Source organism: Oratosquilla oratoria, chromosome 20 (genome assembly GCF_046742065.1).
Source record: "Oratosquilla oratoria isolate Oo_2021 chromosome 20, ASM4674206v1, whole genome shotgun sequence".
Taxonomy (NCBI): domain Eukaryota; kingdom Metazoa; phylum Arthropoda; class Malacostraca; order Stomatopoda; family Squillidae; genus Oratosquilla; species Oratosquilla oratoria.
In genome coordinates, this window is record NC_134796.1 from 52,943,038 (window position 1) to 52,966,674 (window position 23,637).

Sequence of the window (23,637 nt, forward strand, 5' to 3'; positions counted from 1 at the left end):
CTCTTTCTTTCTCTTTACCATTTCTGCCAAACTGTATTTACACGTGAAAAAGAAATCCATAACACTTATTTGAAAATTTATTGGTAAAATAATTAAAGCCTCAGCCTCATTTGCTCTGGAAAAATTGTACAAGGATCATGAAACGAGGCCTACAATCACTGTCCACCCATAAACACTGGATAGGCTGTGATATGACTTCCAGTTTAAAAAACCTCTCGGGTTTAGTCCAATCCATTCTTGGGTGCATCATAAGTCTAATAACACAATCTTCCAACATAGCAAACTACAAAATGTATGTAGGGGTCAACTATAAACTTGCATTTCATAGGCACTGAGCTGCAGCTTCACGTATCTTTGCCATGACTAGATAGTCCTTGAAAAAGTCCTCATTCTGCGAGTCATACATAGCATGCGAAGTGAATTTATTTGCGATTGTCACCAATGAATGTCTGTAGGGCTTTCATGAATAAGTTGGCTCAGTATGGCAAGAACAGATACCCCGACCCCTTTCATAAACTAATGTATCACATTTTATTAGCAACAGTATGTTACTTTATGAAACCAAATAATGGCATACTTTGTGGTGAAAATTCACATGAAATTACTCTCATACACTTGCACTCTTGGCCCGAAGACTTGTTGAACAATACTGCAGCAGACCTACATTATTCGAGTATCACAACTGCCAAAAGTCTTTAAAGAACAAATTTTCTAATTCGAAGACATGCACCAGTCTTTCAGTCGTAGAACAATCACAGTTTGTAAACCTACACAAGGTAAATCCTATATATAAAGAGACATAGCATGTAGCCAAGGTCATGCTGTATACACAGGTACTGCCCAAATTTGCCACAAGTCCACTGGCTTAGGTATGTTTTTTTCATCCTCCATTCCTACACACTTCATCCGTTTCACCACTTCCACCTGAAAAATTAACAATGCATCATTCCTCACTTAAATAGTAAGAATTCTGTAAATTGAAATGGTTATGCTCTCACTAATTTGTGTCAATTTGAGTGAACCGACTTTCGGGTTCTGTGGTACATCTACATTGCATTAAATTATAAATAAAACTACATACCATTTTGACATTCTGGTGTTGGCCAAAACAAGCAATTTCCTACTCCGGAGTAGCACAGGAATGTTACTGCTGCCAAAAATACTAATGAACAAATTGTGCACGGTTTTCTCTCCAAGAAGAAGCCTGCTAGATAGAGGACCATGAACACGACATGGTTATGAAGGAGTCCTACTGGAACTGGTTTTGGAATAAGGAGTACAGGGATGAGCCACTGGAGGCAGTACATGTTTCATACCTGCAAAAACAAAATTATTATTTTAGTCCGGTGAAATGAACCACTCTTACAAAAGTTTAAAATATACATACATATGCCAAAATCTTTTTCCCCTCTTACAAGGGAGGTAGCAAAAAATCCACTCCCACCCATTCCATCCCACAAAGTTGAAAAATATAAAAATAGATTAAAAGGGAACTTCCACACTTTATCAAAACTTGGCGGAACATGCTGACTGATGCATGCAATTTCACTGCATGCCTAATGTGGTACAGTATAACCAATGTTCAAGCTTAGCAATGCTATAGTGTCTGCATCATGCAGTGGTTAATTTGGATCAATTTTACCCCCTCCCCTCATCTTTATTTTTCCTACTAGCACCACAATTTGCCCATAAGTTAAAAATATAGCATTTTCCCTTTCTTGTGTCATCTTGGTTTTATATACCCATTTATTGTATCCCTTGTAACCATAGCAACCCCTACTCCTCATAGCAAGATTTTTTTTTTTTTTCTCAAATGCCTATCAAACTATTTTTCTATAGACTACTCAGGTGGAGAGGTTACTTGGACTTATTCCTGGAGAAAGACCAGGACGTTCAGCAAGTGTGGAGAGTGATTAACATATTACAACTGGGAATATGACCACCTAGAAGTGGTGAACTGATCATAAACTTCTAGGATTATGCAGGGCTTTGTTCATCTTCATATGTCAATCTCAAGTATACATAGGACCTATCATCTCCACATAGACAATAATGAGTACTCGGGAGGAAGTAACCTAAGCATCCTTTTCACCAAAGCAATTAATAATATAGCTATATTCCTCATGAAAGTACTACAAGCCTGTCAACGATCTTAACTTTTTCTGCATCAGAACCCACCTTGCTTACGCTAATCTCCAAAAAAAACCCTACCCTGTGTATCTGAGGATTACAGACTGTCAATGCACTCATGTGAATCCTGCTGACCCCCCATTTCAAACACTGAAGGATCAATAACAAATACCTGCCTCTGGTGCCCCTGAAAAATAACAGCAGAGCAGCCCATTATCTCGCCTCCATCAGAAGATGACACTTAGTCTCCAGACTAAGTCCACCATCTCTATCAAATTCAACTCTATTTCTTAAACCTTTTAACACATGGAAAGCTGCCAACTAATGAGAGCTCCCCTCTTCCAACTACCAGCTGGAGACACAAAAAAGAGTCAACACACAAATCCCTCCCCCCACTTTTTTTTCCCAAAGAGATCTGTGGGAGGACCTGAGGATCACTGAACTGCTCCAGGTCTGCAAGTTTCCAGTCAATGAAACTGGAGGAAACAATTATAAAAAAAAAAAATCTAAGCATCTTGCCTTTGGACCTCTATTGTCCTAAAATAAATATACCATACAAGCTAGGAAACAAATAGACAATTCTATAAGAATCTCGAACAAAGCAAAATTGATTATGGTTGACACCCCTACTACACTAGTAGTAAGATTTCTCACCCATAACTTCAGACTGTATTTCTTCCCTGAATGATTTATGGGCCCATCTGGTGGCTACAGCTTAACCTGGGAACCATGGGAGTCCTGCAAGAAAGACCTGCTACAAAGAACATCCTTACTACTCTGCTTCATGAGTGGCCTTCTGAACATTAGACCCCACAACCTCTGCCTATACCTCAGCACTGGTGCCTCCTGCATTAATGCCCCTCCTCACCCCAACCCAGCAAAAAGCTTACAGGAAGAAAGTGGATATAGTTAACTCCCGAGTTACACAAATTTTACTTACACATTTTTAATTAATGCAAGTTATAAATTAACATATTTGATATGTGTGTATGGATGATGCTGTGATCCATGAGGTGGAGTGGGTGGGGGATGGGGGTTGAGGGAATATGTGCGAGAAATAAATTGATGCAGCCCAAAGGTATTTCACCCCATCTTCTTTTCTGCATGAGGGGACAGAGAGAGAGGGGGGGGGGGTCGCCAATTTAATGAAGTGCCCTTGATGCAGATGTACTGTCTTGCGACACTGCTTCTGACCCACGGCAGCAGGCGAGATGCAGGGATGACCTGTCATCCAGGAGGTGCCAAGATAAGAGTGGAATATGGTAGGGATGGAATGGATGGGAGTTGTTTTATGCCTTTGTTTTTTGGCTACCTCCCTTATAAGGGTTTAATCTGGCAACCTAACTTGTACCTTGTTTATAAACCAATGGCATGCATCATCATATAAACCTTGTAATAATTAATGATAGTTCAGTTAATGGCAATTTGGATATGGAAGGGATTATTGTACAGAAATATTAACCTCAAAGGATAGCCTCAGCAGGGGAAGAGTTGCAGGTCACCTGGCAGGTCGAGGATGGCCTACCAGGAAAATAAATTGATTGCTGGGGGTGCAAAGTTGAATATTCCCTTATTCTGTTCTACAGTATTTGACCTTTGAGCCACTGTTTTCACACACTTCCTCCTCATTCTGTCAGTTTCACATAATTTACTTAGCCTTGTTCCAATTCAGTGTTTGGTGTTATCCATATGTGTTACACATGCATTAGTGGTGGCTTCACATGTTATTGTGGTGTTCATGAATGCACGTTTCTAGGTCACATGACATTTCACTGATGTGATTTCTTACATGGAATCTACAAACACCAGCCTTGATGTCCTCATCCTTTTTCTTTCTCTCTCTCACTTTAGTAAGTTCTTTTGTTGTCTATCTTGCTGGTTTGACATTCCACTTCCATGGTGCCAGTCTTGAGCACCCAAGCGAGGGCTGTGGCAGCCGTGGTGATCAATAGTAGAAGTGTAGTCACTAGTTCACAGCGGTGATGACATGACAGTTATCCATTATTTTTTCTCGTCCTCTTGCACTGTTTGATAAACTCTGGGAATTTCAGTTCTATAAATACTTCTTGGATATATTGGCATTCTTCACCTTTAGCTGATATCCTTCCAAATTCCATAACTTGGTTGTGTTATGTAGATGACATATACAAATACATTGTGCATACAGTGTAAATAAAACAATGTGTGTTTATATAATTTATTCATCCTACCCATGAATGAATAATTCAATTATCATGGTATTATACCTAAAATTGGTGGACATTTAAGAGTCTAAGCCCCTAACACCCCTACACACCCTAAATTACCATACTTTATTATGGGAAAAACATGTCTGACATGTGTGATTTGAAATACACGACCTATTCTGGAACATAACCCTCATGTAACTTGAGTTAACTGTACCCCACCCATCCATTGCTCTTTGACATCACTCAAATGCATTGAGTTTCCCAACTGCCCCAATTTTTCATACTGGCAACCTTTGAAGTATTTGACATGCCCACATTGTGCCTGTCCACATGATCTAAGAATGGCTTGGTATCCAAACTAGAAATAATTGAGAACATCCTTATAATCGCAATACCCAGGCTCCCTCCTGGTTACTCTCTCCAATACACCCCTGCTTTGCCTCTCTCTCTCTGACACACACACAAAAAAATAAAAATTAAAAATAAATAAACATGTTACCTGACAAGAAACACCCCTATCTTCCCATTCATCTACAAAACATGTACACAATCTCTCTAACCATGAAGAGGGTTATGAAGCACCATTTCCCACAAACACAATCCTGATCCATCCCCTCTTCTGCCTTTATCTTTACCTTTTTACTACTCTCATTGCCTTACATCTTAGTCACAACCTCCTCCCTCACCCAAATATATGTCTCAGACTCGTGAACCATTCTGGATGCATTCGCCACCATTCACCCAATCCGTCCATTGATCTATGAGATCTACTCATGAATTGTCCAAGTCTCCTTCTGCTTCAAATGTTCATACCTGTGTACTTTTACTGGGTACCATCTCAGATTGGCATCCCAAGCCTTGAACAGGCCAACAAGGCAGCCCAAGATGTGCCATCAATCCCTTTTGATGCCTGCCACCCAGCAAGAATCTCTACAACCAATGTTCCCATTCAACAAGTATCAACAAATATGTCGATAGTTCCTGCTTTAACCAAGGAATGGGTTATGCAACAGTATCTCTAACTGAAACAAGATCTGGATTTCTCCACACCACCTAAATCTTCACTATGTAGTGGTGAAGGATGAAGAATACTAGGCACAGGTTTGGAACTGGTGGGTGAGATTGTAAGGGCAGAGAAGTGTACCAATTATTTGCAAATGACATTGCATGTGTGGTTTATTCTGAACAGGAATTGAAATTGTTAATGACTGAGTCTGCAAGGGTTTGGGAGAGGAAAGAATTGCAAATGAAGAGGAGCAAAAGTATTGTTGATTGGCTCAAAGAAGGTGGTGGCAGATTGTGAATGTGAAAGATTGAAGGGATTGGAAGCTTGAAGTGAAAAAAATAACTGTGGTGGTAAAGGGAGAGAGAAAGATATAGGAGGAAGGACTTGTCCTGCCATCATTGAACAGTTGGCCCCACTATAACAAAGTGGAGCACCTCATCACCATATTCCTAAGGAAGAATAGAGGTAGTTTCTGGAGCTGAAGACAACAGTACAAAATCATCACAAAAAAATCAGAGCTGGGCACATTCCTTGGTGCATTCCGCTTCAGTCTGGCCGAGGTTAGCACTCCCAAACTATTAAAGCTTAAGAGCCAGGTTCATACTGAAAGTCCAGTAGGCCACATACTATACATACATATACCAAGGCCTTTTCCCCCTTACAAGGGAGGTAGCCAAAAAGGGAAAGGCATAAAATCATTTCCACACATTCCATCCCTGAATACACTCCACACCCCTCCACCCTCCCTCTTATCTGAGCACCTCCTGGATGATGGGTCATCCCTGCACCTTGTCCACTGCCCTGGGTCAGAAGCAGTGTCGCAAGACACAGCACATCCACAGCAAGGCCGCTTCATTAAATCGGCGACCCCCCCTCTCTGTCCCCCCCATTGCATAAAATGAGAGGACAGGGAGAAATCCCTTCGGGCTGCGTCAAATTTTGCTCACACATATTACCTCACCGCCCATCCTCCCACCCATTCCACCTCATGCAATCACAACATCATCCATATACAATCATTCTCCATTCACCCGTCTTCTGTCCTCTCCCGTCCTTCCTCAACAGACATTCCCCTCTTCCCCAAAGTCCCCTTCACCCCATCCATCCACCTCATCCTAGGACGTCCCCTCATGTTCACTCCCCCCACATCTGCCTTCCATACCTCTTTTACTAGTCTTTCTTCACTCATTCTTTCCATGTGTCCAAACCATCCTAATATTCTTTCATCAACCCTATCTCCCAGCTCCTTTTCTACCCGTTCTCCTCCTCATTTCTCACTCTATCTAGCCTAGTAACCCCCATCATACTTCTCAGACACATTCAAACTCCTTCTCTCTTCTTCTCTTATGTTTCATGTTTCTGCCCCATACAGTGCTGTTGGCACAATCACTCCTTCATACAGTCTCCCCTTAGCATCCATTCCCAAATGTCACATACTATACCAAAGAAAAATTTCGTAGGCCACATCCAAAAGGTAGCCCACATATTATACCAGCACCTATATTGCTTTAATAGTTTGGGAGCACTAATCGCGAGTAAACTAAAGCAGAACACACCAAGGAACATGCCCAGCTCTGCAAAAGATCACAAAAATTATACACAAAAATGAAATTGTAAAATGCTGGATGATGCTTTTTGTTATAGTTACACCTTTTATAAGATTTTTCACACCTTCAAAATTTTTTCATATCTAATAATAATAATTGCTTCTACTCTTTACATTGCACACTGCCTCTTAAAAAAAAAAAAAAAAATTGTAGTCCCACTGCACAAACATCACAATTTTTTCATTATATACTAAAACTGAATGGACAAATCCTTCCATTGGAAAAGAACCCTAAAATTCTACGCCTCAAATGTGATGATGGTACAATTTTCAGCCCACGTATCAAGGGCCTGCGAGCAAAAATCTACAAGGAAACAAATCTACTTAAATGTTTAAACATTGCAAGCACTGAATTTGGACAACAAAATTTAACTCTAATAAGCACTTTCCACTATGCCTCCACAGTATGGTTCCCAATGGCAAGATGAACACAACTTGTACTAGATGCAAAACCAGGCAATTTTTTCTCAGTGTTGTCACTGGAATGCTCTTCCTGCTGAACTGGTAGAACATCCAATTTTAGAAAGGTCTTAGTAAAACTTTAGGTAGTGCCTTGTTTGACGTCTCGTCTCCCACTTCCCTCAACTTTCATCATCTCCAATCCCCATAAGTACATACAGTATGCAGTATTTCACTTTGACAATGAGAAGACTGTATAAGATATAAGCATTTGGTTTCTATTGCTGATTAGGAAATTAGAGATCAGACTCGGCAACCATACATTCAGGATAAAATACGGTGAAGAAGAGCAAGGTGGGCTGGACACTGCGTACGAATGGAGGCAGACAGACTACCAAAGAAGGTGATGGAAGGAGGAGTAGAGGGCAGACAACCAGTAGGTAGACCCAGGTACAGATGGATGGATGGAGTAAAGAAGGACGTGGAGAGGGTGGCACCAAGAGAGGACTGGAAAAAATTGGCAGAGGATAGAACCATCTGGAGAGGCATAGTGAAAGTGGTGAAGGGCTGTCCTGCCTGACAACCAACAGAGTAAGAGTTTCTATTGCTGATTATGGCAGAAAATGCCTTAACATTATGCCAAGTTAGAGTGGCCTTCTTTCCTTCCTACACCTGGAGCATTCAGATGTTTAAAAATCTAACATGTGCTTTAAGCTACCTTTAACCTAATAATCAGATGAAAATCTCAATAGGTATGAATCCAATTACCATATGAACTAAAACAGAAGAGTGCAAACATGTAGTACAACCACTCCTCGTTTAACGATGACAATTGGGACCAGCGTTGCCGTCGTTAACCAAATTGGTTGTTAAGCGAAAGTGTATACATATACGTACATGTACTGTATGTACAATGTCCAGCACTACATGTATCTTCATTTTCGTGTGTTTTCCCTCTTCTATACAGTACATTAAAGCTTGATTTACTGTTTATTTACCGTGGTTAGGTTCCTGAAATTACCGTATATGACCAAATCAGCGTATGCTGACATTCCATATTAAATGCCGGGGTATTTTTTTAGTTTCGACCATGGGCAATAGAAAATTAATTATTAATTTTGTAAATTAAAATATAACATAATATGCAATTTTGTGGGCAGAAATGGAAGTAAAGAATACCTTGCTACAAGCAAATATGCTAATGAACGAAGTTGGTAGCATAGGATTGGGACGCCATCTTGTCCTCTGTCAATTGACGGCCTCGGTACTTCCGACTACCTCGCCAGGTATATTTTCTTGAAGGAATGTTATGGTGCGGAGATACATGCATTCCTTCAAGCTGCAATAACTTTGTATTCCCCGCAAGCTGAGAGAGTGGTTGAAAAGCCCGCCGACGTCTCACGACGACGACAACGAGGACGAGCCAGATGACATTTAATTTGCAGGTGATGATTTATTAAACACAGGTTAGGTTAGTTTAGTTTAGGTTAGTCGAATTTATCATCCTTTCATTTCTTCCATGTCGGAATCTATCATAACAAACATGGTGTACCATTCGTCCGACATGACTTCGTTACTTACGAAATCTGTTTTTGCACTTTTTTTTTATTTCCGCTCAAAAAATTGTATATTACGTTGATACATTATAATTTACAAAATAATTAATTTTCTATTGCTATATTGCGCTCATGGTCGAAACTAAAAATTTACCAATACTGGTATATACTGTACCCCAGGTAGTTTGCGCAGCTTGCAGGATGGTAATGGAGACCTAAGCTTCAGAACACTTTACCTCATAGCTAATGTCCACCGTACAAGTTCATTTATAACATCATACAAATTTACCTCAGCCAACTTAATTATCGTACACGACGTCGTAACTTTGGGAGATTTACGTTAAACGAATATTGGTCTGTCATAAAGCCCGCCGTAACTCCGCGTCGTTGCTAACCGAGTAGGTCGTTAAATGAGGAGTGGTTGTATATGGTATACGAGTGGTGAACGTCTGGAACAAACTGGATGAAACAATAATGTGTGCAAAAACTAGACATTTAAGAGCAAACTAGACACTGCGAGATATAAAGACAGGATATCACGAGCATAGCCCCCCTTCCCATAAGATACAACTTTGTAAATACAAGCATTTGCCGACATTTCTGCTGGTCTAGAAACACACAAACCCTACTTGTGGCACTTTTCCTGTCAATTATAGTCCATTCAATTTAAAAGAAAGTAGTTTTACAATGTATGTTAGGATCAACTTTCATTCTATAAACTTTATTGAAAATCAGACTGATGGCAATTCTCATCCCAATTAACTTTTTATAAATCTTAGAAACTAATAATTTCCAGTGACAACAAAACAGTGAAGATTCTCCTTACATTACTTACACAATTTCACAATAATAAATGTAATTACTGTTGCTTTGAATTTAACAGAATGAAAAATCAACAACCCCACAGAGACTGGATGACGGCATTATGGACAAATGCCCAGGATGTAACACTTCATCCCATACTATTCAACACATCATGGAAGACTGCATTGTACACAATCACGCACACAAACAACACAACATACACACCATAAAGGAGTTGTGGGAAAACCCCATTTTGGCCGTGGCATTTCTTGGGGAGACAGGACTGCTCGGACAGACAGTCTAGGGTACAACAACAACAACAATCCCACAGTGGCTATCAACAGTCCTTGGGCCCTCCCACACACTGTGAAAACACTTTGGATTCCTGTTTGTGTTGTACTGGTGTGGGACTATTTCTATGTCACTAATAAAAGTATAGAGACTACCCAACTTACTACCATGATACTTTTCAGAAGACTACTCGTACCTCAAATTATAAGTTTATGTTATGGTGGATGTAGGACCTACAAGTACCTATTTATAGGCTAGTAAAGATGTATTACAATTGGTTGGAAAGTGTTTGGTAAGTATAATAAAATCTAAAGAGGCTCTGCCTTTATGTTTGAACGTAAAGTTTACAATCAATGCATTCTGCCAGCAATAACCTCCGGGTGTGAGACTTGGAAACTGACAAGAGTGATGGAAACAAAGCAAGGGCTGCACAGAAGAGAATGGAGAGATCGATGATGGGAATAACACTGAGAGACCAAAAGAGAGTAAGTTGGGTGAGAGAGCAGATTAGAATGAAAGATATTGTGGTGGTGGTAAAAGTGTGGAAGTGGAATTGGGCAGGTAAGTTAGTGCGAACGACTGATGAGCGATGGAGCAAGTGTGTTACTGAGTGGACACTGCAAGATGGGAAGCATGGAAGAGGGAGACCAGACAGAAGGTGGAGAGACGAGATTGAAAAGTTTGCAGAAGTGACGTGGCAGAGGTTAGTGCAGTCATGTGAATCATGGAATGCTATGAAGGAGGCCTTTGTTCAGCAGTGGACTCAGGATAGCTGATTTAAATGATTGATTAATTGATTGACTATTGTATTATGTACATATGTTACTACACACATTAAACACAAAAAATAAAAAAATAAATAAATAAATAAAATCATTTAGTCATCCACTGACCAATTCCTTTATCCGTGCCTTCAATCTCGAAAGCCTTCCCACCTTCACCTCTGGTGATTACACCCTCCTCATTCTATGCATGTGCCACTCTGTTCATCTTCATGCCACCATCTATTTTTCTTTATCATCACCACCTTCATTTCCATCAAGATAGCCTGATGCATTTACTGTCACTACCATCACAAGCTTTATGCTTATCACTAGGCATGATGAACAAGGGATGCACCGATTACAGTATTTTGAGATAAAATAACTTTCAGGGTATGAACAATGCAGTGTGTATTTGATTGCTTTCACAAATAAACTGGTGGTGCCTGGGCTGCAGTGCTGCGCTGCTTGGGTAACACCGCAAGCATCAACTAGTCTAAGGCAGGGGGAGCAGAAGGTGATATCAGGAGAGGAGGGAGTGTAGAGGGCTTGGTGTGGGATATGTGTGTTGTTCGTGATTGCCAATAAAATACACAAACAAAAAACACAAAATTGTCAAAACTTTATCAATACACTTGATCACAAAACAAACCCCAGCAAATTGTACAAAACACTCAACAGCATTACACTATCCAACAGTAACAAAACACACTCACGCAGCAATAATCACAACAACAGACAATCTACCCTCAAACAGACAAAAGCAAACACACTCATAAATCATTTTGCACAGACAAGCCATCTCACTTCTCACCCTGATGACAGACGCACTATTCGACGTAAGAAAGACTTTCCCACAGACTCAGACTATACACCCTTCATAGACAGTCAGACAAACACATAATACATAATCTCAAGCACTCATCTGCCTGTGGCCCTGATAACTTAAGTAACATCCACCTAAAACACATTGGACCACAAGGCATACACACACTCACAAACATTGCAAACTACAGCTATTCACATAACACTATACCCGACATCTGGAAGCATGGTAAAATAATCACCATTCCAAAACCGAACAAAGACCCAACAATCCCAACATCGCAGTGCCCAATCACACTACTCTGCACCCACTCTAAAGTCATTGAACGCCTAATACTTAAACTTGTCCACCACATATTCCCCTTGCTGACTCACAACACGGTTTTAGGCACTACACTCCACAAACACTTCTGATAAACCTCACACAAAGAATTTTAGATGGCATCAATTCAGATAGGCGAATTTTAGATGGCATCAATTCAGATAGGCCCCACCAAAGAACACTTCTTATAACATTAGACATTAGTAAAGCTTTTGATGCTATCCCCTGCCACAACCTAACAAATAAAATATATAACACAGACATGCACAATAACACAAAAGATGGCTGGCCAATTATCTGGCAGGTAGGAATGCTTACATGTCATATAATGGCCAATCATCGCACATCAGAAACATTAAGAATGGAGTACCACAGGGCTCTGTTCTATCACCCACGCTCTTTAATCTATACATGCATGACTTACCCACACCAGACACCTCAGAAATACAAATCTCTTCCTATGCAGACGACATAACAATCACATGCACACATCGTAACACAGACAAAGCTGCAGAAATAATCCAGCCATACCTTGATACACTCAACACATGGTTCATCACAAACAGACTCAAAATAGCTCCAACCAAATCTACAGCAATACTTCTCACCAACTGGAGCTGCAACGTCTACGTCGTGGGACCACCCCCCAACCCCAAGAGTTGGGGGCCAATCAGCAGCAACCACCCCTGGCCATCAGCTCTACGCAGATGGCACCGATCCCCAAGGAGGAGCTACGCCTACCTGGGGGAGTACCACAATCCTTTTTTTTCCAACACACAATGTTACGTTTTTTCTGCACTGAGGGGTCATTTTCCGGCGATCACCCCTCTTCTTCTACTTTTAGCCGGAGATGTAGAGAGCAATCCTGATGCTCTAAACCCATTACTTCGAGCAGACAGACAAAGGGCTCAGTTCAGTGCAATATGTGCAAAAACTGGGCCCACCTCACTTGTACAACACTTGCTGACACAAACCAATACACAAACACTTGGACATGTTCTACCTGCCCTCCAGTAACCCCAATCCCACCTCCCCAACCACAGCCAACACCCTTACCCACTCCCAATTTCCCTTTGCCCTTACCCCCGATTAGTACTCCCCTTCCTTTGTCCCCGATCTCTCCTTTCCCTTTCCCCCCCTCTGACCCAGATCCTACACCTTCCCCACTACCACCCCAACCTCAACCCCAAACGGCAACATACAACACATACAAAACACACAACATCAACATATTACAACACAACATTGACGGTATTAACACTAAAAAACATGAACTTGAACACTTTCTTAAACAACACAACATACACATTGCAATTTTACAAGAAACAAAATTAAGACACTCACACAAAACACCATCATTTCATAATTACACCACCATCAGACAAGACCGGACTGACGGCAATGGCGGTGGACTCATCACCCTGATCCACCATTCCATCTGTTTTGTGGACACAAGTGCCACAACCAAAATTCTCCTCCCTACCACAGATAACACAACAGAAACCCAATCCATTCGTATCCGCACAGGCAACAATTCAACACTAACAATAGTTAACATGTACATTCCCCCCCAATCATCCCCCACAGTTCCAAACACCTTCAGACCTCAACTCAGCCAACTAACCTCAATCCCCAACCTGATCATGGGTGGTGACTTCAACGCCAAGTCGTCTGCCTGGTTTGTCGACAACCCTGACACAGACAGAGGGCTTGATATACAGACTCAATTCGACTCATTGACTATCATGAACAACACGCATAATCATACACATATCCCATACCAAGCCCTCTACACTCCCTCCTCTCCTGATATCACCTTTTGCTCCCCCTGCCTAACCCCAACAACATCATGGAGAGTGGTCGGAGCCCTTGGCTCTGACCACCTTCCAATCATCATCACCACCAAAACAAGATGCACCCCAGCTGGCCACAGACACACTTACACCAATTACAAGAGAGCTAACTGGGAAGCCTTTACTGAAGAGACAGAACAACATTTTGAAACACTTAACAGTACACCAATTACAAACATAAACAATGCTGTGCACGCTTTTAATACAATCATACAAAACGCAGACAAGAGATACATCCCTAGAGGCAACAGAAAATCACACAACCCCAACTTCACACCAGAAATCCAAGGCCTCATCAGACAACGTGACACACTTAAACACGATACCCCCACACCTATCCCTCAAAACATAGCAGACCAAATACAAACACTAAACACTGTGATTGCCAATAAAATACATGAACAAAAAACACAAAATTGGCAAAACTTTATCAATACACTTGATCACAAAACAAACACCAGCAAATTGTACAAAACACTCAACAGCATCACACTATCCAACACTAACACTACACGCTCTCACGCAGCAATAATCACAACAACGGATAATCTACCCTCAAACAGACAACAAGCAAACGCACTCATACGTCATTTTGCACAGACGAGCCATCTTACATCTCACCCTGACGACCGACGCACCATTCGACGTAAGAAAGACTTCCCCACAGACTCAGACTATACACCCTTCATAGACAGTCAGACAAAACTCATAATGCATAATCTCAAGCACTCATCTGCCTGTGGCCCTGATAACATAAGCAACATCCACCTAAAACACATTGGACCACAAGGTATACACGCACTCACAAACATTGCAAACTACAGCTATTCACACAACACTATACCCGACATCTGGAAGCATGGTAAAATAATCACCATTCCAAAACCGAACAAAGACCCAACAATCCCAACATCGCACCGCCCAATCACACTTCTCTGCACCCCCTCTAAAGTCATTGAACGCCTAATACTTAAACTTGTCACACCATATATTCCCCTTGCTGACTCACAACACGGTTTTAGGCCACTACACTCCACAAACACTCTTCTGACAAACCTCACACAAAGAATTTTAGATGGCATCAATTCAGATAGGCCCCACCACAGAACACTTCTTATAACATTGGACATTAGTAAAGCTTTTGATGCTATCCCCCGCCACAACCTAACAAATAAAATATATAACACAGACATGCACAATAACACCAAAAGATGGCTGGCCAATTATCTGGCAGGCAGGAATGCTCATGTGTCATATAATGGCCAATCATCGCACATCAGAAACATTAAGAACGGAGTACCACAGGGCTCAGTTCTATCCCCCACATTATTTAATCTATACATGCATGACTTACCCACGCCAGACACCTCAGAAATACAAATCTCTTCCTACGCAGACGACATAACAATCACATGCACACATCGTAACACAGACAAAGCTGCAGAAATAATCCAGCCTTACCTTGACACACTCAACACATGGTTCATCACAAACAGACTCAAAATAGCTCCAACCAAATCTACAGCAACACTTCTCACCAACTGGACAAAAGAACACAAATACATACCTCATCTCTACATCAACAACACACTAATACCACACACAAACACACCGAAAATTCTTGGTGTAACATACGATACATCCATGTCTTTCAAACAACACCTCACACACATAAAAAACAAATGCACACCTAGACTTAACGCTCTTAAGTCAATCACTGGAACAACATTTGGACAAAACAAAGAAACTAATATAACAATATACAAACAATACATACGCTCAGTGATGAATTATGCGAGTCCTGCATGGGCTCCTAATCTCAGTGAGACACACCACAACACCCTTCAAATCATACAAAACAAAGCCCTAAAAACAATTACAGGCTGCACAAATACATCACCTACAGACCATTTACACCATGAAACAAAAGTCCTCAAAGTCAAGGACCACCTCGACATGAGAGGCACACAAACACTTGCTGCAGCCACCACAAACACATCACACCCGCTACACTACATAGCAGAACACCCACACACACCAAGAAACATTAAAACTACACCCAAAGACCTTTATTACGCACAGATACTCTCTTCTCTTCCTCCACAACCACCAAATACCAGCCTCCGGAAACATATTCATAATCATATCACTCACCGCTCCATTAACACACTGAAAGACAACACACTGCTGCATGCCAGACCCCCTGATATCCACCCTTCTGAATCCTCTCTCCCACGAAAGGACAGAGTCCACTTGGCCAGACTGCGATGCGGTCACCACCCAGCACTTCTAAGCTACCAGAAGAGGCTGGACGACCGTGTTGTGAACAGCTGCCCAGGATGCAACACTTCACCCCATACCATACAACACATAATGGAAGACTGCATTATACACAATCATGCACGCAAACAACACAACATACACTCTATAAAGGATTTGTGGGAAAACCCAGTTTCGGCTGTGGCCTTCCTTGGGGAGACGGGACTGCTCGGACAGACAGTCTAGGGAACGACAACAACAACAACAACTGGACAAAAGAACACAAATACATACCTCATCTCTACATCAACAACACTTAAAAATGGAAACCCCTAAATCCAAGGACGCAACTAAAAGAAGCCTGGAGGAAACCAAAATCGAAACTCCACTAGGAGTAGTGAGAAAAAAATCATGCTTCGCTTCAACACCAAGAGAATATCAAAGACTAGACGTAAGTAGATTTTCTGGGTTTGAAAGGGAAGGAAATGGATTATTAAGAATAGAAAATGACAGAGAACCCAGATACAGGAACATAATGAGGAGTAGAGATCTAAGTGATATCGTAGACGAACTATTAGAACTTAAAAGCGAATATAAGATAATGTACCAGGAAGTATCAAACCTAAGGAAAGCCAACGAGGAAAACAATAGGGAGATAGACGAGTTGAAAAAAGAATTAAAACAGCTTAAGGGTGAGAATGAGAGGTTGAAAAGTGAGGATAATAGTAGGAACGAGGTTCTGAAACGAGAAACCAAAAGTCAAATGAAAGAAGTGACCGAAAAGGTGGAGGAAAGAATTAGGGAGAACGACCTACATGAAATAAAAAAACAAGTGGAAAATTGAGAAGGAAAGTCAGGAAATATCTTTAAAGAAAATAATGGAACAACAAGTAAAAGACAATACAAAAGAAACTGTAATTCAGGTTATTAAAGAGAAAAGTAACCTAGTTAGGGACACAGTGGATAGAAAAAGATGTATAGTAGTCTATGGCATTAAAGAAAAGCACAATGTACCAAGATACCAGAGGGAAAAGGAAGAAAAAGAGATTGCCAAAGAAATACTAAAGGAGTTACAAACAGATGAGTTAGGCTGGGACAGAGAAATCGAGGAAACTCATAGAATGGGCAAGTACTCTAAAGATAAGCTATATAGACCATTAAAAGTAAAACTTAGATCGCAATCAAGTGTAGAAGAAATTTTAACTAGAACAATGAGACTAGCAAATAGTGAACAGTACAAAAATATATGGATAAAAAAAGAAATGAGTGAGGAAGAAAAAGAGAAAGAAAAGGAACTTAGGAACGAGGCAAATGAAAGGAATGAGAATAGAACTGAAAAAGAAAAGGAGTAGTTTTTTTGGAGAGTGATAGACATGAGGCTGAGGAAAACGTACATAGAGAAAATGGAAACAAAGAAGACAGAAGGGGAGGAGGAGAAAGGAAACTAAAAATAGCTTACACAAATATAGACGGAATAATCTCAGGAATAAACGAATTAAATGATTATCGAGTATTAGAAAAACCAGACATAATGGGAATTGTAGAAACCAAATTAAAGTTCATACTAACACCCCACACTGTGGGACAAGGAGAATACAACTGTTGGACAAAGAATAGAAAGAACAAACAGGGCGGAGGAGTTCTAATTTTGGCCAAGAAAGATTTAACTGTAACAAAAATAACTGAAGGAAAAAATAATGTAGAATCAATTATAGTACAAGTCGAAGGTAAAAAAAATGAAGAAAAGAAAATTTGCAGTGGTATATGTACCTCCTAAGACACAAGCCTGGTCAGAGAGGGATCACGCTGAGTTACTAGATGATACAAAGGAAGAACTAATTGAAACACTGAAGGATGGAGGAAATACAGTAATTATGGGTGACTTTAATTCAAAAGAAATATGCTGGGAAGATATGAAAGTGAAAGGGGGAGAGAAACACTGGGGCAATGTACTCCTTGACTTGACCATTGAATACACAATGACCCAGTGGATTAGAGAAAATACTAGATATAGAGGAAATGAAGAACCCTCAATATTGGACTTAATACTTACAACAGAACCTGAGATAATCGATAATATTATTTACAAAACTCCGATAGGAAAAAGTGACCATGTACTAATAGAAATGGAATTGAAAGAACAACCAGACCAAAGCAAAAATGTTAAACATAGAATAGGAAGACCCATGTATAACAAAACAAACTTTGAGAAACTTAAAACATTCTTTCGCAATGCAAACTGGGAAAAATTCCAAAACGAAGATACAGGGATAGAAGAAAAATGGAACATACTAAAAGAAATTTATAATGAAGGAGTGGACAAATTCGTACAACAAAAAATGGAAAAGGCATACATAAAGAACTGGTACAACAAAAGATGTAATGAAGCAAAGGAAAAAAGGGACAAAGCTTGGAAAAAATGGAAAAGAGATAAGAAACAAAGCAAATGGCAAACATACATCAAACTAAGAAACGAATATGTAAATATATGCAGAGATGAAAAGAGAAATTACGAAAAAAAGATAATAGACAAATGTAAAGAAGAACCCAAACTATTTTACAAATATGTAAATGGAAAACTGAAAAACAAACAAGAAATAGAAAAACTGCGCCAAGATAAAAAAGAATTTACAGAAGAACTGGAAATGGCTGAAATAATGAACAACCACTTCAGATCAGTATTCACAATAGAAAACTCGCCTAACAGTGAAGTTAGAGAGAGAATTATCCCCAGCAATGAAAGAAATAAACGTAACACAAAAAGAAATCAGTGATCAAATTAAAACCCTGGATGTCAGAAAATCACATGGCCCAGACGGAATAGCAAACTGGATACTGAAAGAATGCATGTAAGAATTAACTGACAAAATATATGATATAATTAAATCATCAATTAAAGAAGGAAAAGTACCATTGGACTGGAAAAAAGCAAACATTGTACCAATTTATAAGGGAGGTGATAAGGAAGATCCATCTAACTACAGACCGGTCTCACTAACAAGCACAATAGCAAAAATTTGTGAAAGAGTGATCAAAAACAGATGGGTTAAGTACCTGGAAGAAAAATCTATACTGAACCCAAATCAATTTGGATTTAGACGAGGGAGATCCTGTACAACAAATCTGATTTGCTTTTACTCAAGATTAGTAGACATAATAGAAGAAAGAGATGGATGGGCAGACTGTGCTTTTCTGGACCTGCAAAAGGCATTCGATAAGGTACCTCATAGGAAACTAATAAATAAGATAGAGTCAAAAGGTGGCATCAGAGGAAAATTATTGGAATGGATGAAAGACTTTCTGATTGGGAGGAAAATGAGAGTTGTAATTAGAGAAAAATTCTCCAACTGGGAAGAAGTAAAAAGCGGGGTCCCGCAAGGATCAGTACTGGCACCGATCATGTTCGCTGTATACGTTAATGACATGAATGAAGGCGTGGAGTGCTAAATTTTTTTGCAGATGATGCAAAATTACTTAAGGTAAAAACGGAAGAGGACTGCAACTCATTGCAACAAGATCTGGACACCATATGGAATTGGACTAAAAAATGGGAAGTAAAATTCAATATTAAGAAATGCAGCATAATGGAATTTGGAAAGAGTAAAAATAGAATATCAAAAGATTACAGAATTGGGGAAGAAAAAATAAATAAAACAAACTATGAAAAAGATCTTGGAGTGATGATTGGAAAGGACATGAAACCAGATAAGCATATAAACAAGATGTTCGGAGAAACCTACAACTTATTGAGAGCAATCAAAGTGGCATTTACCTATATGGACGAAGAAATGATAAGGAAAATACTACACTAATAAGACCAAAACTCGAGTACGCAGCATCACTCTGGACACCCAGTACCAAAAAGAATATTAAGAAACTAGAAAGATTACAAAGAGCGACAACAAAACTAGCACCGACACTCGCCGAACTAACATATGAGCAAAGACTATCCAAATTAAACCTACCAACTCTGGAACAAAGAAGAGAAAGAGGAGATTTGCTAACTATCTACAGAATAATGAAAGGAATGGAAGTTTTAGACAGGAACGACCTATTAATGTGGGACAACGGTAAAACAAGAGGACACGGAAAAAAATTGAAAAAGGATAGTTATAGAAAAAACTTGAAAAGGAACAGTTTCCCACACAGAGCGATAAATACATGGAACAAATTAGACAACAAAACAGTATGTGCTAACACTATACAAGATTTTAAGATAAAACTTGATGCGGAGAGATACAAAGACGGGTCACCACGAGCATAGCTCCCCTCCCGTATATTACAACTAGGTAAATACACACAAACACACCGAAAATTCTTGGTGTAACATACGATACATCCATGTCTTTCAAACAACACATCACAAACATAAAAAACAAATGCACACCTAGACTTAACGCTCTTAAGTCAATCACTGGAACAACATTTGGACAAAACAAAGAAACTAATACAACAATCTACAAACAATGCATATGCTCAGTGATGAATTATGCGAGTCCTGCATGGGCTCCTAATCTCAGTGAGACACACCACAACACCCTTCAAATCATACAAAACAAAGCCCTAAAAACAATTACAGGCTGCACAAATACATCACCTACAGACCATTTACACCATGAAACAAAAGTCCTCAAAGTCAAGGACCACCTCGACATGAGAGGCACACAAACACTTGCCGCAGCCACCACAAACACATCACACCCGCTACACTACATAGCAGAACACCCACACACATCAAGAAACATTAAAACAACACCCAAAGACCTGTATCACACACAGATACTCTCTTCTCTTCCTCCACAACCACCAAATACCAGCCTCCAGAAACATATTCATAATCATATCACTCACCGCTCCATTAACACACTGAAAGACAACACACTGCTATATGCCAGACCCCCTGATATCCACCCTTCTGAATCCTCTCTCCCACGAAAGGACAGAGTCCAACTGGCCAGACTGCGGTGCGGTCACCACCCAGCACTTCTAAGCTACCAGAAGAGGCTGGATGACCGCATTGTGAACAGCTGCCCAGATTGTATCACTTCACCCCATACACAATCATGCACGCAAACAACACAACATACACTCTATAAAGAATTTGTGGAAAAACCCAGTTTCGGCTGTGGCATTCCTTGGGGAGACGGGACTGCTCGGACAGACAGTCTAGGGAACGACAACAACAACTAGTCTAAGGCTTTAGGCTATAATGTTCCGTTTTTGTGTCCAAGCAAAATATTAACTTGGGGACAATTTTGTTTGCATCTCTGAATGTTTATAGGCTGGATGGTGTCTGTAGTAGTAGGAGGGAAGCAATTACCAGTTAATAGCTCTCCATATGTGAAAAGGTGTGAGAAATACAGTTAAAAATTATGGAGATATTGGGTTGTACTAATGGCTGACAACCACAGAACTCTGTCAACCCATAAATATGTGCCAACAACCCATTTATTTATCAATCTTTTGCTTTTTACATTACATTATAAAGCTAAAACTAATGATGATCTATTACTACTTTCATATTTTTGCAGGTACAATCCAATACATTAGTGCATATCATGAAATAACGTGCAGACAACCCCAAGTGCCATCAACCCTTCTGCTATCTAGCATGAGGGGTACATTGAACTACATAAAGTCTCACTTTTTTATTTTTTGAGTATTCAAAGGTATAAACAAGCAAAATACATGTTTTCGGTCATACTAATTACTGACAATTCCAATAATATGGTTTTAACACTGGCTTACAGAAATTATTTGTGCTATATTTTATCCTCTTTGCAAATTTTAGAGTAATTAGCCACATCAATATTGAGATAATCAAGATGTGATACAGTACTGACAACTCGGAGCTCACATGTGAGCTCTGCGATGCCATGCTTGTTTTTGTTTGTTGTGTAAGATGAACTAACTGAAGTCTAAGGATAAATCTGTATAATAAAATATGGCACAAATAATATACTTATGCCACTATTAACTAAGAACAATGAATATCATTGGAGATGTTGGTAATTAGTACAACTGGCACAAAAATTATCAAACAACACTCCCACTGATTTCAACAGTACATAATTTAACAGCACAGCCTACCATATAAGTAAACCCTCCATTTCATGATAAATCAGTTCCAATTCACTAATTCCTACTTAAATTCACTACTGTGTACCCCAAAAGGGTTAATGGCACTTTGGGTTATCAATACACTATTTCATGATATGTGCTCTTGTATTGGACCATACCTGCAAAAGCAGTGAAAGAAACGATAGTTCACCATTAGATTTAGCTTTACAATAATAATAACTAGATTATTTGGATATGAATCAATACATATGAAGTACAAATGATGAAAAGAACATTTCAAAATAACAATTACAATTGCCGAGGATAACACAAAAAAAAGCATGTAAGCTATTTCCATTGTGGTCCTCACAATATTAAAGCAAAAGAACGTTAACTAATTTTATGGGTTGTAAGCAGATTCCAGTGGTTGTCAGCTCTTAGTACATATTCATGTAGACACTCTTGGGACCAGTTGAGACTGGAAGGAAATGCAGCAAAACAATCTTGCCAGCATTGGGGTGGACCAAAAATTCACTAACCACAAACTTCAGCCATTATTGGCCAAGGATCTACAACACCTTCCCTTAAGAAATCAGATAAATGCAGAGGTGTTCAGTAGATACCTTCAAAAGGAAGCTGGACAATTTTCTGAAAACACTACTCTCTCAGTTGGGAGTAGCATGATGTTACTGCCGAGTGGCCACCAATTTAACACCAGACCAGTTGTATTACATGATAAGAGACATCAGGGGCAGCATCAGTGGCAGGTCACCACAACTCTGATCCACAAGCCAAGGCTCTGGACTTGACCTAATACAAAGTATGAAGTAGAGTACAGCTTGGTCCCCTAAAGTTACAAGTAGCTGATGAAGTCTTTGGTCAACAGCTGGTTTACTGGATTAAATCCGATCTACCGTAATTGCACAATCCCATTTACCCACATAATTTCCCTAGTCCTCAATTGGATTTATCAAGATTCATATAGAACATAAAAAATATATAAATTAACTTTGGCGATGAATGAAGTGTTCAACACATTTTTTGGACTCGAGTGTACGAAGTCTCTATAATAATTATTATAAAATTGTATTCTACACGCATCTTCTTACATTAATCCAATGCAACCCGATTTATATATACAACCTCCATAATTTGACTAACTGGCAGGTCAAGGATTCGTCTGAAATGAACATGCTGAAATTTTCTGAACATCAATACAACATATCTAACAACTAATGAAATATTCAAAATGTTTACAATGAATCTACTGAACTATACTAAAACTCAAATGTAAAATGATACATAAGGTGTACTCTCACCTACTTACTTTTTTCTACAACTCGAAGAATCACAATAGATACATATACACTTATTCAACGACACCCATTGCAGAACTACCGACGTGCTAGTGTTTACTTCTGTTCTGATAAAAATGGTATATCATAAATATTAGTTCATTCTAGTAAAAAAATTATTTATTTATAGTAGAAATATAATTTATACTATATCACATACGTTTTATTTTATTTTTCTTTAGATATTTTTTTTCTTTTAATATAGTTATTATTTGTAGTAT

The 23,637-nt window shown here is 39.5% G+C and overlaps 1 protein-coding gene across 2 annotated transcripts; it reads right to left on the reverse strand.

The window, feature by feature from the left end:
- Positions 1-64: 64 nt before the first annotated feature.
- On the reverse strand, positions 65-23,514 carry bc10 (BLCAP apoptosis inducing factor bc10). 2 transcript variants are annotated; one of them, XM_076204142.1, is made up of 3 exons: positions 23,389-23,514; positions 1,082-1,316; positions 65-924 (listed from the first exon to the last, which is right to left on the reverse strand). In XM_076204142.1, the coding sequence occupies exons 2-3, from the start codon at positions 1,305-1,307 to the stop codon at positions 881-883; spliced, it is 270 nt and encodes an 89-aa protein (XP_076060257.1). In that variant the 5' UTR covers positions 1,308-1,316; positions 23,389-23,514; the 3' UTR covers positions 65-880. The 2 variants fall into 2 exon arrangements, with proteins under 2 accessions (XP_076060257.1, XP_076060258.1); XM_076204143.1 differs by having other exon boundaries at positions 23,381-23,475.
- Positions 23,515-23,637: the final 123 nt, after the last annotated feature.

What these genes read in the sequence shown, in the direction of transcription:
- bc10 (XM_076204142.1), bottom strand. Translation starts at nt 1,307, where the DNA reads ATGTACTGCCTCCAGTGGCTCATCCCTGTACTCCTTATTCCAAAACCA. An exon ending in AACACCAGAATGTCAAAATG is followed by an intron (nt 925 to 1,081) that starts GTATGTAGTTTT and finishes TTAATTTTTCAG; the next exon opens with GTGGAAGTGGTGAAACGGAT.